The following is an 18,360-nucleotide window of genomic DNA, read 5'->3' as shown; positions in this document are numbered from 1 at the left end:
CTCTTGCATTCTCTGTACTAAGGCTTGGAGGCGTTGCTAATGATCATCATGTTTGCTGCTGATTTTCTGTTAAGTACATTTAAGAGAAAAGTAGTTTTTTGGGTACCTGAGTGTTAGGGAAAAACCAAAGACTGTCCAAGAGTCAAGTGTTTCAGGGAAAATGGTGAGGGTGTACTTTTTTGTGGAAGATAAGGCAACCCTGTATGTTTAATCTGTCCACACACAGTATTTGTGTGGAAGGAGGGCAGTGTGAGAGCTGATAGGAGCAGAGCTGGCCCAGCCCTACTGGGAGAGGTGTGTGAGGAAGAGGTGTCTTCCCCTTCTGGTCAAATACATGCTGGGAGAGCCTTGGATGGGAGACACTCGGGACTGGGCTCCTTTAATGAAATGTGCCCTCCAGTATGCCTTCATTTCTCCCTTTTGCAGACAAGTTGCCCTTCAAGTCGTGCTATAAACAGGTTCCGCATTATGAGGATAACAGCCCCTGCTAGCACAGCCTTGGATTGCGGTGGCCCTGCTGCTGTGGTTCCTGGTGTGCAGCCTAACAGTGCTGCAGTGCAGCCACACTCATGTTTCTTCTCCTGTCCCCTCCTCTCCCATTCACCTCTGATTTCAAGCAAATTTAGTTTTGCCTTTTGGGTAGGCTACACTGCCCTCCCCCCCCCCACCCCCCCCCCACCCCAGTCTGGTCAGTAAGGGACCCCTCTCCTTCATGCACTGACCAGGCCATTATGGTTCTAAATAGTATTAGGCGGTTCTATGTATGTTTACCCACAAGGTGGTGCTGTAGGAAAGCCTAGAAGTCTTTGTTTGAAGATTTGCCTGTAATACCTTTGGCACCCCACTTTACTGTGGTCTTTAAAAACTGAATTTGGTTTAAATAAATATGGATTCTTAAAAATTAGGGGCGCCTGGGTGGCGCAGTCGGTTAAGCGTCCGACTTCAGCCAGGTCACGATCTCGCGTTCCGTGCGTTCGAGCCCCGCGTCAGGCTCTGGGCTGATGGCTCAGAGCCTGGAGCCTGTTTCCGATTCTGTGTCTCCCTCTCTCTCTGCCCCTCGCCCGTTCATGCTCTGTCTCTCTCTGTCCCAAAAATAAATAAACGTTGAAAAAAAAAAATTAAAAAAAAAAAAATTAATATTATACAACACACAAAAAAGATGGTACTGCTGTTTGAGGAGATTTTATAAGCACAATACTTAGAACTATGTTTACAATGTACATGTCTCCTTCCTTCCCCAGACCTACCCGTGTAACTTTAAAACATTTTTTGGACCATGTTGGTTTTCTTCTGTTTGCATTTTAATTCCCTTTAAGTGGAAAATTAAAACTTTTAACTTGAGGGGAAAAGATCTTAGTTAATGTTTCTCATCTGTTTCATCTGATGTTTCTCCTTGAGGATTCAGGTGTTTCTTTACAATTTTTTTGTTTATTTTGAGAGTCTGTGATGCATCCTTTCTTTCATTAGTCTGTGCTCATTTAGGTTTCATTTTGTGACTGAGGTTAAGTAGTAGTCTCCTTTTTTCCTACGTATCATGAAAATTAACTAGTGAAAGTAGAGAAATGTTTCTCCCTAAAATTAATGAAAGATTGGTAAAGACTAGATATACCTTTGGAACAGGTAGCTTTTAAATTACCTAATTTAAAATTTCAGAATTTGAATGAAACTGGTCACTTGATTTCAGCTTCCTGGATAAAGATCTCTTCTCCCTGACTTCCTCCAGGGATCAGGACGATAGATCGGGGCAGCAGGCAGTCGCCTTGTGCAGTCGCACCCAGAGCAGTCCTCTTTGTTTCCAGAGATGGGACTCATTCCGACACTCCGCCATCTTTCTCTCCACAGACACACAATCTTTGCCAGCAACACTTCCTCTCTGCACATCACAGACATAGCCAATGCCACCACAAGACAGGACCGATTCGCCGGGCTCCATTTCTTCAACCCAGTGCCCATGATGAAGCTTGTGGAGGTCAGTGGGCTCACGCGTGTCTGCTGGCTCTGCCGGCTCTCCCAGCCCTGCTCTCTGCCCCATACCCTGGCTGCTACCGGGGATTGCTCTGGGTGGATATGAACGGGAGGGCGGAAGATGGTCTTTGTGCTTGAGTTTCTCTGGCCGCAGTCTGTCCTTCCAGAGCCAGAAGAGGAAAGAGCACCTAATATCTAGGAAGGCTGTTGTGCTTTATTCCTTTGCAGCCCGGTGTTCTGACCAGTGATGGCCAGAAGGGCTGCTAGCTTTGTGAAGTGTCATGTACTTACTTGCGCCCTATTTGATGGGTAGTGCAGAGAGAGGCATCTGGCTGGGAAGACAGCACCAAAGACCACTGGCTTGATGTGACCACAGAGGGCAGAGCCACATGTGTTTATACTGTCTCAGTGGGGTCAGTTTGCTCCAGGCTTTAAATGGAATTTTATTAGCCTGGTTTTACACAGGAGCTGCTGTACCACCTTGTCCACCATTCCTGAGGTGAATTCTGGCCCAGGTAACAGGGCCTTGGTATTGTCCTCAGATGAGGCACACCTCCCATGTGTTTTGATCACAGCTATTAAAGCAGCTCCCCGGTAGCCTGAACCTCCTGACCACAGACCCTTGAGATGGAGGGGAGTGGGCCCTCAGTGATCCTGTTTGGGCTGCTTCTGCTTGTTTGCCTGGAGACTTGGGTACCTGGAGACAAGTCACAATAGACACTTTGCACCTGAAATGTGGCAGCTTGCCTTTTACAGGGGGCTAATTACAGGGTCTGAGGAGCAGCGCTATTAAGCATTTGTTCTGAGGCTGAAGAGTTATTGTCCGTGAGAAGTGTGGGGGATGTGGAGCCAGGCAGACCTGGGTGGGGGGAGGTTTCCGGGGCTCCCTGGGAGAGTCTCAGGGTCTGCTTTCTCCTCCCAGCGCTTTCCCTCCTTCATCCTGCATGCCCCCACCCCCACCCCTCGTAAGCTTTTGCCTCTAGTTGAGTGATGACTATAGATTTCCTTGTGGTTAGACAGCTCTTGACCCATCTGCGATAGGAATTTATCCGTTCCGCTAACGTTGCTTCTCAGCTTCTTCCAGTGTACTCCCACTTTGGCTGTTTTTGAAGAAGTTAAGGATTGGAGGGGAGGGGGGAATGAAAGAAACTTCGTTTATCCTTATGCAGAAAAGAGCAAAGAGACAGAATGGATTTTCAACATTTCAGTGCTTAGGATCTAATTACTGTCTTTAGTTACTGTATCAGTACATGTGTTTTGGAGATAAAGACACATTTTATAGATTTACTTCAAACAGTAATAATGCTGTTTTCAACTGCATTTATCTAATAATGTCCATCTATGTATTTGGAAATGTAGCACGTTGGTTGTTAACAGCCAATGCTTAGCAAATGTTACCATTTTCTAGAAAATTTTTTCTAAAAGTGCTCTTTATTCATTTTTTTATTCTTGGGTGTTTGCATATGTATTGCTGGTGGTGAGCGTGAAAATGAATCATATCCTGAGTTGAGCAGCTCTTCGTTACTTGGGACTGGACTCATATATGTGTGTATATATTTTTTCCAGTCTATATTGGAACTATAAGCAGAATATCTATAGCACATTGCTGTTTGTTGAATGGGTGGTTAAATATGCATCCTCCTTTTAAACCGACAAATTATGTTTGAAACTCTATAATTAGCACCCTTTGTCCTAGTTCAATCTATGGGGTTCTGTTGGAGACCTTTTCACACTTCCTTTTGAATAACTCTTGGTGCTGTTTGATTTATGGTGTTTGCAGAGCAGACCTCTGGCCCATCTCATCCCATCCCTCCTCCCCATCTTCGTGGTGCTTTTTTCTGTGCTACTCCTTTACTTCCCTTAGTGTCCTAACATACCACCACACCCCAAGCTGTGATCACATTAAACGTGGACGATGATGATTCTCTTCATTTGTAGAGCACCTTTCATCCTGCACAGATACTAGCTCGTTAAGCCACACAGCCCTCTTACAAGGTGGATGATGTGTCAAGTATCATTACCCCGTTGCATAGTAGAGAGGTGAGGCGCGGGGGCTGACGGAGTTGTCTGACCTCATATAAAGGGTCTAATGTAGAAGCCAAGCCTGTTTGCTTTGACTCTTGTTGAAGTTCCTTAACTGGCATTTAAATAAATTAACCTGGGTCTCTCTCTGTTTGCCAAAATCTAGTTCCTGACAGGTGAATTCTCTAAATGTGTCCTGGGGGCTGACTGCCCGGCATGGTGCTTGGTGCCACCTCCTGGAGGGCCAGGCCACTGTGAGTGGGGTGGTGGTCGTACCCCTGGCACGGCACCTCATGGGCCCAGGGCCTGTCAGGAGGCAGGCCCAGCTTTGGGCCCCTGTTTGCTGGAAATGAAGACTTCCCTCTGTGGGATGAGCCTGTTCTGATGCGAAAGAAGCCGGTGGGCTTTGGGGTGCCTGTGGGGGGGGGTGCTCATCTTAGAGTCAGAGAGACCTGTGACTGTGCTCTCCTGGGGCAGGGGCACACCCTCCTCATCCAGACTAAGAGAAAGTGGTACTCCAGGCAGAGTACTTTAAGGGCAGTTCTCATATTCCGGAGACTTCTGCCTACCTCCCTGAAGTAACCGACAGTAGCAATTAAAAGAGTAACAAAAGCCACCATTTACTGAGCACTTTATACCTCCTAGGAGCTGCACTTAATGCTTTTCCTCCTAATCTAATTCCATTGTCGCCTGACCTCAACTCCTTTAGCTCATAGAGTGAATTCAGTGTCCTTTCAAGAAACTTGCCCAGGGTCACAGAGCCAGTATGGTGTGATGGGGATTCGAACGCAGGTCTTTCACAGGGACAAAGTCTGTAAAACTCTCCTACACACATACACATTTATATTTTTGTTTAAAAAAAAAAATGTTTTTAATGTTTTATTTTTATTTTTGACAGGGGGGTGGGCAGAGAGAGAGGGAGACAGAGGATCCAAAGCAGACTCTGCACAGTCAGCAGGGAGCCCAATGTGGGGTTCGAACTCATGAACTACGAGATCATGACCTGAGCTGAAGTTGGATGCTTAATTGAGCCACCTGGGCGCCCCTACACACATATATTTTAAGCCTTGATTTTGTACATTCTGTGTGGTACTTCACTGTCTTAAGGTGAACATTTTGCTAAACTCTTTGTTTCTGACTTGAGATCCTTCTATTCTGTAACTCAAATTACTTTGCCACCTTGTGTGTAGACATTTAACATCAATGTCTCCCTGAGTCGTTCTACTGCAGTTGTTTGCTAACTTTCTGGTCATAATTCTCTGCTTTGCATTTCTAGGTCATAAAGACACCAATGACCAGCCAGAAGACAGTTGAGTCTCTGATAGACTTCAGCAAAGCCCTGGGAAAGCATCCTGTTTCTTGTAAGGTAGGGTATAGGTACCTTGGGAAGGGGGATGGTTTTCCTCAGAACTGACTTATTGGGGTGAAATTCTTCTATAGAAAGATGTGAAAGCTGGGGAACTCTTAACGACAGGTCTGTCTGTGGGCTGCAGAGAGCAAGCTGGGGCTCTTTTCTAGTTTGCCAGCAGCGGAGCCAGACTCCTAAGCCTTGCCCAAGGCCATGAGGTAGGTAGATTGAGGTCTGAATGGAGCCAGAGCTTCAGCTGAATAGAAAACTTCTCTCTGGGTCTTGGCCTTTGTTGACGAGTTGTTGTGTTTCCATAAATGGTTTCTGTTACCCTATTGGCTTTAGCCCCTGCAGGCTTAGGGGAGCCCAGGAGCCTGTGTTTGAGGCACAGCCAGGTAGCCACATGCATTCTGCATCCTGAACTGAAAACCAGCGCTTCACGTGTTGAAAGAACACGACAGGTGGTTAGGAATGTGATGAAAGAGGAAGAGCCCACTCCCCTAGGTAGTGTGAACGAAGCTGTTTCTCAGGGATGTAGGGATGCGGTGTTGTGGTTTTGTCTCGTGTCTTGTTTTTCATTAAAAAGCATGGCCGAGTGGGAAGCATGCCTCTGGGCTTTTTTCCCTTCTTGAGATATTCAGTTATTATATGTGAAATTACCCCAGCTGCTGTCTCCTACTTTGTTTTGATTTCCTTCAGTCTCCATTTGCTGCCGTTCCTCTTCAGTCCTCCCAGAACTTAGGGCTACACTTCTGTGTGGCTTGACAGTTTTTCTAGATTGGCGGCTGTGTCATACCATTACAGATTTTTACAAGCATGCGTCTACTTTTCTGACCTCAAAGTTTTCTATCATTGTGGTTCTTCTTACAGTATGCTTTTCCTTTCTAAAATATTCTCCAGTTTGAAGTCACAGAATTGTAGTAACCTATGAAAACTCCTATCGTTCATGAATCATCTGAATAAGCCATCTGTCGATGTGGACCCCGTTGCCTGAGAGAGCAGACTCATGTGTAGTCCCCCTAATCCAGGACTGTTATTACAGAATCTTGTTTTTAAACACTCATTCTTTGTTTTGTTTTAAATTGTGTGGATTTTTAAAAAAATCACAGCAATCATCAGATGTTACAGTTGCACTTTCTTACTGGTTTATGCTTTGTTAGTGGCAGAAAGTAGTAACGGTGTGAGAACATTGATGTGTAGCAAGTCAAAAGCTGGATAAGAAAGTGGAAGTTCAGGGACAGCCAGTGATTATCTTTAGCAGCATAATCATTAATTTGTGGAGAGTGATGATCCATTCTTCCATTGGAGTGGCCACAGCAGGTGCGGAGGTAGGAATAAAATTGCCCCTGTTATGTCATTTCAGAGCTCTTTCCCCAGGTGATACCTGAAAGCTTTCCGGTCAGTTATTCAGGCTCTCAGTGAAGCATCCAGACAATATAAGGCAGCCACAAAGAACAAGGGTCAGCAGACTTCTCTGTAGAGGGCCAGATGGTCAATATACAGTCTCTGTTGTAACTACCTGGCTCTGTTGTTGGAAGGGGGGCGTAAGCAGAGAGTACAAGTGGGCGTGAGGGCCAGTGCTGCAGTGAGACTGTACAGAAGCAGGCTGTGGGCTGGGTGTGGCCTGCAGGACTGCAGTAGACCAACACCCAGAGTAGCAGAATGACACTGATGCACCTGGAAGTGTCTCTTTCTTTATAGTGAAACTTTGTGAGGAGAGTGTGGTGTAAAAAGGTTCAGGCCATGGACTCTGGAGCCAGCACGACTGGGTTCAGATCCTGGCTCTGGCACTTGTTAGCTGTATACCCTCCGGCAAGTTCCTTAACCTAGCTCTGCCTCAGAGTCCTCTCCCCCTGTAAAGGTAGTAACAGTGCTTGTCTCACAGGGTTATTATCAGGAATAAATGGATTAATATTTTTAAAGTACTGGCACATAGCAAGTAAACAAAGTACATTTATAAATGAGCATGAGAAGTCTAAGGTATACAATTACATAAAATTAAATTACTTTATTAAGGGACTATGTCTCTTTCCATTCTAGTTGACATAACAATACCATGAGAGTGTATGTGTCTGAATCATCACCGGCATTGAATATTAGTATTATGGGGAAAAAAAAACCCTTGCCGATAATCTTATTTGCAAAATGCTATTGTATTCTAATGAGTACTTCTTTGGTTACTACTAAGTGTGAATATTTTGTGAATTTTAGCACTTTTTGGTTATTGAGCTCTGTGCGCCCATTATGTGGATGTTAACTTTGTATAAAGCTCCATGTATTATAATTGGAGTAGATGTTTTCCCCAGAGTACTTCTGACTTCTAACCTTGTATATGTGTGCTTCATATACCACGGCTTCAGTTTTTGCGATAAACTTTTTGAAGTTGAAAAGCACTTTCGCCCTAGTTATAAAGTCAGCATCATTTCATTAATATAACTGTGGATACACTGATAAAGCTGTTTGTTCATTTCTTTGTTCCAATGGGGACTGGGGTAGTAGAGAGTAAAAGGAGGTACAAATCATGTGGCTTTATTGCCTGGCTTACACAGCATGCAGTCAGGTTAGCTGTAAGAGTAATGCAGGAGGCAGGCCATCTTTCATTCAGACCTTTATGGAGTACCCAGTGTGTGCTAGAAATGGTACCCAAGGCCCAGGGCTAGAGTGAGGATTTCTGTCTGCAGGAACATCACAGCCTTTTGTTAAAATGACACCATTTACTGGGAGGGGAAGGAAAAAAAAAAAAAAAGAGGTTAGAGTGGGAGAGAGCCAAAGCATAAGAGACTCTTAAAAACTGAGAACTGAGGGTTGATGGGGGGGGGGGGGGGGGAGGGAGGGGAGGGGAGGTGATGGGTATTGAGGAGGGCACCTGTTGGGATGAGCACTGGGGGTTGTATGGAAACCACTTTGACAATAAACTTCATATATTAAAAAAAAAATTACACCATTTACTTAGTGGAAATCAGCTTTACATAAATACCACCGAAAAAATTACTGCCCCACAGTTCCCCAAAGAGATCAGTAGGTGGAATCAAATCCCACGGTAGGCCTCCAGGAGAGATGATTAATGTGAATGCGGAGCAAGTGGATGAAAGAGGTGTGCAGTGCAAGAGGGTCATCCCGGATACAGGGGCCATGAAAGGCCAGCGGGTGTCAGGGCATCTGCTTGTCTGTCCCAGCACCTGTCCCCAGCTCAGCTGCCATGTTCCATGTACTGGTGCACGAGAAAATCCTGAGTAGCCCAAGAATGGCTCCAGGGATCCCGGGAAGCAGTGCTCCTGTGAGGGTTGTTCAAGATGGGAGCACACCTTCTCTAGATTCCTGCAAGGGATGTGGAAGAGGAGAGGAGTAAAGGGCTCCCTCCCATTTGAGTATAGAGCCATGTGCACAGCATGCTAGTGTTTTCTGATTTATCTTCACAACTTGTGGAAATTATTACTCCCATTTCACAAATGATGAAACTGATTTCAGAATGTCACAAAGTCAGGAACTACTAAAACTTGAACCCAGATCTGCCTGCCTTCAAAGCTGTGTTTTTTCCAGTGACCTATCTGCCTCTGTCTGCCTTTATTCCTGCAGTGGGGGCATCTAGGTTTGAATTTTTCTTCAAGTATTACAATTGTTGGATATATTATTATGTATGATAGCAATAGGGCTGTGCTGGTATTTTGAAACAAATTTTGAAAATGCAGAGCTTGATAAATGTGGGTGATACAATGCACAGGGAGAAGGGGCAGTCTGGTGACTTCACAAAAGATTAAGTTCAGTGAAAATTCCCTTGTCTTTTATTTTTCTCTCCTAAAACAGGACACTCCTGGGTTCATTGTGAACCGTCTCCTGGTGCCATACCTCATGGAAGCGATCAGGCTGCATGAACGAGGTAGCTGTCCTAACCCAGGCTGGGGGCACCTGCTCACTGGGAGTGCTCAAGCAGGCCCTGTAGGAAAGGCTGGGCCACACACAGTGTGGGAGGAGCCTCTGTTTTTTTAGCTTTGTGAACCAGCCTCACCCTGGACCCTAGGACCTTTGTCATAGTGTTCCCTGGGCCTCCTGGGTTCCCTATGAGGCCTCTGAGCCTCTGAGATGTGGCCCTGGAACCAGCCCCCACCCCTTACAGACTCAGCCAGAGCAAGTGTGTGGCCAGCCTGGATTTACATCCTAAATCTCTGCTTTTGATGAAACGGTTTCCTGCTTATAATAATAATAATACTGTAAAAATCACTGGGCTAGGGGACCTTTAAAGTTCCTTAAAGTTCTAAAACTGTGACAGTGTGACAGGTGGTGGGAGGTAAGTGACAACGACTGTTTATAAGAACCTTCCCCATCCTTAGTAAATGATGCCGCGATGCATTTTTTTTTTAAACCTTAAGAATGGTCTAAAATGCTTTTCTCAATACTTGTTGATTGACAAAGAATGATTTCCCCTGTTGTAGAAATATAAAACTCAGGACATAGTCCAAGGTTATAAAATGGCATTCAGCCTCCTGCCTAGCTTCTCCACCACATTTCTGGAGAGGTAACAATCATGTCTGCTTCTGAGGCAAATAGGCCTTAATAGGACTGGATAAAAAGCAAGTGTAATTGTTTTCAGTTACTTCATTCACAAATGCTCACTCTTTGAGAATGTCATTTTTGAAACAAAATATTTACACCAGCTCTTCCAGAGAGATGAAAGCACATTTGCTTCCTCAAAATCTGCTTTAAATATTAAAACTTTTCTCTGTTTTATGGAAGCATTTGCCACACTTGCTCCAAGATCAAACCAACACTTCTGTGTTTATCTATCAACAAATATGCCTAATTACACCTCAAAGAATGCGTGAAGTGTTTTACCCTACTTTGAAAGGCAGGTTTTTTTTTGTTTTTTTTTTTAATGTAATGTTTTAGAATGTAGCATGTGGGTAATCTACCTCTTAATGGGTTTTTTTTTTCCCCCACCAAAACATACTGTCACTTTGATATATTTTCAGATATACCTTGTATCTGATTGTAAGTTGAGAGGCATTTTCTGGTCTTTGCTCCCCTCGCATTGGCAGTGGGCCCTGTGACCCTCCCTATCACATGCCACCTGTGAGGTGAAGCCGGAAAGGGGTCCGACCCCAGGGGGATATGTTCTTAGACTGCCCGTGGTGCTGCCCACAGCAGCCCAGCACTGCTCGCCCCTTTGCCCCATTCCCCACAGCTGCTTGGGGCCTGTGAGCCAGAGCAGCTGGGGTCACGTCTGGGGTCATGTCTGGGGTCCATGTGTCACACACCTCAGGCTCCTTACCATGTCCCCGTGCCCCACGCTGCTGCCCCCTCTTCTGGTGCACTGAGCAGGGTGCTTAGCTGCCACCCCCCACCGTGTCTCCGTGTGCCCGCACAGTGCACTGAGCAGCTGGCTGGACTGCATCACTTCTACTTTGAAACCTGAAGCTGTCTTGGATTCTTCCTCTCTCGTCTGTCACGATGATACTCATTTGTCATGTTGTCCAGGAGGGTGAGGAGACGCTGCATGCCGGACCTCCCCCACATAGCCGGGGGAGTGTCAGGGTCCAGCAGCAGAGTCGTGCAGTGAAGACACTCGTGACTTTGTTTAGCCCAGCCTTTTCCAAACCTCTCTGGGGAGAGTTTCTCTGTACAACACCGTCCTAGTCATTTGGGGCTCCTGTTATCACAAATACCACAGACTGGGTGGCATATAAACAACAGACGTTTATTTCTCACAGTTGTGGAGGCTGGAAGTCCAAGGCCAGGGTTCCAGATGGTGGGGTTCTGGTGAGGGCCCTTCCCTGGGCTGCACGCTGCTGACTTCTCATTGTATTTTCACGTGGTGGGGAGCAGGAAGAGGAAACCAGCTCGCCTGACTCTTTCACAGGCTCTCACGCCATCCTCGGGCTCCACCCTCATGGCCTCACCTAATCCTGATCACCTCCCAGAGGCTCACCTCTGTTACTGTCACGTCAGGGGCTAGGTTTCCACGTGTGTATTCTGGGGGACACGCACATTTGGTCCATGATAAATACCACCGACCTGGGGTGTGTGTGCTACTCCACAGCGGTAGGGGTCCGTCAGGAGGATGTGTTGGCATTAGAGCATAGTCACCACTCGGGCCTCTGGGGCAACTGAGCAGCTCTTGGAATGCTGGGGGCCCTGCACCCATACTTCTCGCCAGCTCCCCGTGACCTCTAGGAGCACTTCACTGTCCCCTCACCACTGCTGATGTGCTCAGCCTCCTGGCTGCTTCTCTGAGCCTTCTTTCTCGGTCCTTTGGCTTCTGTCCTCTGTGTGGCTCCCGTTTGCTCACACTGTAGCTGAGGCCTGGTTGGTGTAGTCGGTCACCTTGTCCCTGTGGGCCAGGGCTTTCTCTCTAGATCTTTGAGCACTCTGGCACCCAGGATCAGACAGTCACACCTGTCAAATGCCCACTCCTACAGGTCCCAGGTAGCTCTGGCAGGGTGCTGGGGCCAGATGGTTAGCTCCTCTGGGAAGGCAGTGCTGGTGGCAGGCTCTGGGAAGTCCTAGCCTTCACCAGTCCTCGCCGGTCACCATGTGACATTCTGCTCACTGCTCTTCCTCTGCTCAAGACTTACTCAGTGTTTCTGTTGTAGACTACTAAATATATATAGTTCCCTTGCCAGGAAACCTGCTCTCACCTCCTCCTCTGCCCCTGCTGTCCTCACCATGTACGTGACTCCCGCGTTCCATCAGAAGGTCCCATCCTCACTGCTCCAAGCTGGACACAACCTGTGTTTCTTTAACTCTTCTTACCCTTTGGCTCTCCCTCGGGGTGGTTGCCGTTCTCTTCCCTGTGGCAGGGCACATGTCTTCCTTTGTTGCTACACTCTTTTTTGCTGCAGTACTGCAGTGTCTGGGATGTTCCTCATCTTCATAGGCCCCAAAATGCTTGTATAGGACAGGCACTTAGGTGGCTGTTGATGAAGAGAGGAATGGCGGCTGTGTGGGATTTCTGATCCTGGGTGCTGCTCCACACCCCCTCTGCCCCCCCCCCCCCCCCCGCCGCACTTTGTTGTGAATGCCAAGAATGGTCGGTAGATGGTGCTGATGAGCCAGCAGAAGAAACATGTCGGGGCAGGTCCCTGGTCCCAGCCAGCCGTGCAGAAGTCTGAGAGTTCACTGAGGAAGTTTTTCTTTGTTGTCTTGTCTAGAGTTAGGGGCTCTTAACTGGGGAGAGGTAGGGAGGCCCCTCCTGACACTGATGCAAAGTTTTGTGTGTATGTGCGTTTTATTTGGGGCAGGGGTCAGATTCTCAGCAAAGTGCTGTTTCTACAAACAAGTTTAGGAATTATTGGCCTAAAACACAGTACTGTATTTAACTCCCACTTGGCACACCAATCTGTGTTTTATTTCTCCCTCTTTTCTTTTTGCCTCTTTTGCTCTGTATTACTCAGAATTTTAGAGTTGCCAACTTGGTAATGCTGTTTAGATTTTTTCTTTGATATGCTGTATCTTCATAGTATTTTTTGAAATAAAAGTCTTCAAGTGAGTCTCTGAATCTGGAATTACAGAATTGTCTCTAGAGTTCATTGTCTGTCCTTGAATATAGATATGATTAAATGGCTTTAGGTAAGTTGGAACCATTAGGCTATGAAATTTCTGTCCCCAGGAGCCTATATGCTAGTGAGGGTAGATAGGCCACAGTAAATGTACCAGTTGATAACGTGTTACATTGTGACCAGTAATCGCGGAGAAAGATAAAGTGAAGAGAATGGTGGGAGTCCTAGCCTGGAGTTCTTACAGTTGCTAGTTTATATGCAGGGAGGGGACAGGGGGTTCGGATGAGGTGACACCTGAGCAGAGGAGGCCTGCTGGAAGTAAGGGGTTGAGCCAAGCACATGTCAGGTGTTGGAGGAGGGAGGGTACCAAGCCCAGGGAGAGAGTGTGCTGGGCCCTCGTTTAGCACTCTGTCTCTAACGCCATAGAAGCCTCGGGGTCTGATAAAATCCTCTGAGCAGAATCCACTTCTCAGCTGCTATGTCCCTGCTCATTTGTCCTTTGTACATGCTGTTCCTTCTGCCTGGCATGCCCTTCCTGCCTATTCATCCCTTGGGATTCTCTTCATCCTTCAGGACCTGGGCCTCAGTGGTGCATTTTGGTGACACGTAGGCACTCCGAGTAAATCTCTCCACCTTTTCCCACACAGAGGTGTGGCTCTTCGTGAACCTTCAGCACTGGCCTGGTGGGACATTTGGTTTACACATCTGGGTCCTCCCACTTTATCAGGAGTGCTTGAGTGCCTGTCTTGTTTCCTCTCCGTCCCCTTCCAGGTCTCTGGTGCCTGGTGCATAACTGATACAAATAAAAGTTGAATGAATGAAGGATGCCTCCTGAAACTAGTGTATGTAATGATTTCTGTTCTTTTTGCCTTTTTATGGCCTGAAACTCAGATTGTGATTCTTAGCATCCTCTGGTTGACTAATCACCGAAGCATTAATAATGTCACCCGTAAGAAGTAGTCGGTTGGAATTTAATCACCTTGAACTGTCTCGAATTCCTTTGGCGTTATACTTCATATGCTTTTTTAAAAAATAGTCTTTATAGATGTTTAAGTAGTTCCTATTCTTCACACCTCAAAATCTTAAATATTTAGGTAGGAGATCCTCCTTGAGTATTTTAACTTTTTTCTCCTTTTACTTAGCTTTGGTGTAATTGGCCATTTCTTTATGCTTTGGAACAGAATTCTAGATGGTCACATGTTACAGACTGTTCCCATTCCTGATTTTGGAAAAATGGGACAAGTTCTCTCAAAGGCTTCTTGTGGCCCAAAGACCATCATTAAGGGTAAAATTCCAGCGAAAAAGCACCCTGGCTCTTGTCTTACTCTACTAAACACACTTTTAAACTTGCTTTGGCAATTCTAAATCCGATTTGGGCTTCTTTTTAAACTTCATTTTGACTAAAGCGTTGATGTGAGTGTAAAGAAGTACTCATTACTTGTAAAACCAAGAAAGCTGGAAAAGAAAAATATGCATACAATACACATAACAATATAAAGCTTAGTTCTTTTCTATTTTAAAAAAGTCCACTTATTGGGGCGCATGGGTGGCTTAGTCGGTTGAGCGTCCGACTTCGGCTCGGGTCATGATCTCGCGGTCTGTGAGTTCGAGCCCCACATCGGGCTCTGTGCTGGCAGCTCAGAGCCTGGAGCCTGCTTCGGATTCTGTCTCCCTCTCTCTGCCCCTCCGCCACTCGTGCTCTGTCTCTGTCTCTCTCTGTCAAAAATAAGTAAACTTAAAAAAAAAAAAAGTCCATTTATCAATAAAATTATGCTCTAGCTTTAAATGGTGTAGTAAATTATTCCAGAGTTGGAAAATCCCAATCCATTAGAAATAAGTAATGTTTCCAGGCCACCAGGGCCTTCTGCTACGAACCACGTAGCAGTGCTCTAGAATTCACCTCCCAGAATAGCTTGGTGGAATAGCTTTGGAAATCTTGCCATCTATTTGGCATATACCTCTGAGATGAAATCTTCCTGTAGCCGCAAATCCTGACTCTGGATGTGTAAATTTACATCATGTAAATTTACTGATCGTATTTACTGATCAACAAGGGCTGCCCTCTTGTTCTTAGGTGATGCATCCAAGGAAGACATCGACACCGCGATGAAGCTGGGGGCTGGGTACCCTATGGGCCCATTTGAGCTTCTCGATTACGTGGGCCTGGATACTGCGAAGTTCATCATTGACGGTAGGAATTGGAATTCTCTGTCGTCTTTCTCTACTTCAGTTGAGGTAGTCTCTTGCAACTATGAATTATAATGCCTATTTAAAACAGAAATTATAAGGGGTCTTAAACCTTCCAAAGTTCTGCCCCACCAGCTTAAAGAGTCAAGTTAAAAGATGACAGGAAAAGGAAAAATGTGACTGCCTAGTGCCTCCTCACAGGGTAACTTTTTTTTTAACTTTTCATTTTGACACAATTATAGATTCGCAGGAAGTTTCAAATTTAGCACAGACAGGCCCTGTGTGCCCCTTCCCCAGTTTCCTCTAATGGTTCCACAGTACAGTATCACAGCCAGGAAACTCACATTGGTACGCCGTGTCATTGTGTCGTAAATGCTGATTTGGGTAACCTCCACTGCAACGGAGTTACACAGCCATGTAAAGATAATAATGTATCTAGTTTACTGGAGGGGCTCTGAGGACACGGTAAAGATAATAACTAAACTGGGCTACTGAAGCTGAGCGGAGCTCATGCTCCCAAGTTTCACAAAGAATACTTAAGTATTTGCTGGGAGCGAGGACGATTCTAACTGAGCATGAACTTTGTATTTTATGAGGATGCAAAATACCAGTGGCAGCAAATTCAGCTTTTTAACATGCGTTCCAGTTGTTTCTCTGTGCCACTGAGGGGTCCAACCAGCAGAATAACTGGTTCTGGTTTTGTTTTTGGACCGCTGGCATTAGCAATTTCCAGGAAGAGACGGGGGAGGCGGGCGGGTGGGCTGGGGTAGAGCTAGCTGGGCCACTCTCTCGTCCGTCCGCTTCAGGGCTCATACGGCCCCCTCAGGGCAGCCTGCCTCCTGCCTCTGCTGTGGTGGCCTCAGGGCTTGCCCACGTAAGAGTAGGGACCCTTTTCCCCAGACTTGCCCTGGGAATGCTGCGATGTAAAAATAAACTCAGCGCTTCGTCCTAAGCCCTTTCTCCTCCTCTCAATAGGGTGGCATGAAATGGATGCAAAGAACCCCTTGTTTCAGCCCAGCCCATCCTTGAATAAGCTGGTAGCTGAGAACAAGATTGGCAAGAAGACCGGAGAAGGGTATTACAAATACAAGTGAGGCACAGCTTCTCTGGCTCCGGGAAGAACCCCCGTAAGCACCTACCAGCGGCTCCCCCAAGTGCCCGTGGGAATGTTCTTTGTCAGATGTTCCCTCACACAGCACAGGCTGTTCCGTGTGCATTTTGATTGTCCTCTGTCTGGAGTAATGATTTACACTAGTTCTAATAATAGCATATTTCTTCATTGAGAACTAATTCCCTTTCTTAGTCTGTTCATTTCTGTGTATTTTCTAAAAAGCTTTATACCCTGGGTGCCTTGGAGCAAACATTTCTTTCGAACCTTATCATTTTCATAAAGAATTGCCTGGATTCATTCACTTTGGAAAAGGGACAGTACTTCCTTCCAGTGCGTGCTGTGTTCATCACTGCCACATGGGAGAGGAACGAGCCACTGGACACGTGTGTGCTGTGCCTGTGAATGCTGTGCTGAGTGGTACCTGCATCCTGCCTTTATGAGGACATGTGCTACCTGCAGCTTCAGGCCTTACCCTACATTTTGGGCATAAGATGTCACGTCTTTATTCAGCTCATCCTGTTGGATTGTGGGAATATCTCCATGTGTTTGTTTGCAGGAAGAGGTTTCATTCACATCCAAAGTCTGAATGATTCTTGTCTGTCTCTTTTTTTTTTTTTCCCCATGAGAAATCGTTGCTGCAAACTGCCTGTAAATTGATTCTAATAAAATGCAATCTTTTAATCGGTGAAAATTTGAATTGAAATAAACGTGTGTATAATTTTAAAGTCGTAACATGCTTGAATGGCTACAAAAGTAAGGGTTGGTAATTTGGGCAAAAACTATGCCCTATCTTCTTTGGCCTGTTGTTATTCTTTAAAGTGGCAGTGGTGGGGAAGGAGCGGCCAGAGAAGGCATTTACGTATGACCTGCCTGCGGCTGGCTGTCACTCCAGATTTCTTACCAGTAAAGCAATAATAAGGCCACAGAAAACAGTTTTTTAGAAACATCTGTTTCTTCTTTGCCAACAAAGAGAAACAGTGTAACATAAGCTTCTTTTAATCATTGGCTTGAGAAAGTGTCTTCCAAGATAGAATTTTAAAGCTGGAAAGACATCAGAAACCCTGAAGTCCAGTGGCTTCAGAAAAGAGAGAACTTAAGTGATGTGCCCAAGGTAGCAGGTCCAGATTAGAACAAAATAGCAAGATTGAAAATCTCAAATCCAGACTTTCAAAACAGGACTGTCCCCAGAATGCTCATCCTCGTTTGGTGTCCTGGGTCACGATGTTAATGGTTGAGAGATTCTTTTCCCCCTTCCAGTTCATGGTTGATAAAAAGAGAGCTTATTAATTTTTTTTTTTTTTTTTTTTTTACTGAAGCTAACTGTAGCACATAATGGGAAAATAAGTAAATACGTTACATGCATTTCTACCACACATAGAACCTGGTTTAGGAAACTTTTAGGTTATTCTTCTAGAACGTTTCCTAACGAGAAAAAGGAAACACCTGTTGACGCCACCACCCTTTCCATCACTGAAGTTACCCTTGTGGTCTCACGGCCCCTGCTCACTCTCAGGCTGGTTCTTGACCTTCGATGTGAGCCCTGGGCTGAGGAGGAGATTTTATTTCCTTCTTGCTCTGACTGCATTGCCCAGAGGACAGGGACCCTCCTCCTGGAGATGGCAGGGCTCTCTCTCAACCATTGAATTCCAGGAAAGAGACAACTAGGTGGTATGACCATCACCCCCTGCCAGGATGTGAGGCTGGGGGTCGCGGTGGTCTTTTTTTTTGGCCGAGGTTTTAAATTTTTTTTTTTCAACGTTTATTTATTTTTGGGACAGAGAGAGACAGAGCATGAACGGGCGAGGGGCAGAGAGAGAGGGAGACACAGAATCGGAAACAGGCTCCAGGCTCTGAGCCATCAGCCCAGAGCCCGACGCGGGGCTCGAACTCACGGACCGCGAGATCGTGACCTGGCTGAAGTCGGAGGCTTAACCGACTGCGCCACCCAGGCGCCCCGGCCGAGGTTTTTAAGTGCACGTTTAGCCTACCAAAAAGAAAGCTTGGCCTCTGAACATTGTTTTATCATTTTCCGAAACCCTGTTGCATACGTCAGTTTTGGGACCAGGAAGGAGTTTTGAACGTCCTCTGGCACATGGAAGGCAGGGGCAGCTGTCTGGGTCTGGGTCTCCTCGTCTCCGCGTGTCCGGCTGGCCTAGCCGCTTCCCACCCAGACCCCGCAGAGAAGGAATGCCTCCTCCGGCCCTCTGCTTCCCAGCACGGGCCCGCCACCTGTT

At 46.2% G+C, this 18,360-nt stretch overlaps 1 protein-coding gene across 1 annotated transcript in view; it reads left to right on the top strand.

Annotated features, from left to right (window-relative positions):
• HADH (hydroxyacyl-CoA dehydrogenase) overlaps positions 1 to 16,851 on the top strand; it is a 50,771-nt gene extending 33,920 nt beyond the window's left edge. Inside the window, exons 4-8 of the mRNA XM_030313297.2 lie at positions 1,843 to 1,969; positions 5,264 to 5,353; positions 9,140 to 9,212; positions 14,903 to 15,019; positions 15,991 to 16,851. Coding sequence (XP_030169157.1) covers positions 1,843 to 1,969; positions 5,264 to 5,353; positions 9,140 to 9,212; positions 14,903 to 15,019; positions 15,991 to 16,109 — 526 coding nt within the window. The 3' untranslated portion in view covers positions 16,110 to 16,851. The remainder of the gene's footprint in view (positions 1 to 1,842; positions 1,970 to 5,263; positions 5,354 to 9,139; positions 9,213 to 14,902; positions 15,020 to 15,990) is intronic.
• The last annotated feature ends 1,509 nt before the right edge of the window (positions 16,852 to 18,360 follow it).

This window comes from Lynx canadensis, chromosome B1 (assembly GCF_007474595.2).
Source record: "Lynx canadensis isolate LIC74 chromosome B1, mLynCan4.pri.v2, whole genome shotgun sequence".
Lineage (NCBI taxonomy): Eukaryota > Metazoa > Chordata > Mammalia > Carnivora > Felidae > Lynx > Lynx canadensis.
The sequence above is the reverse complement of the archived record's forward strand: the minus strand, read 5'-3'. Positions and strand labels throughout refer to the sequence as shown.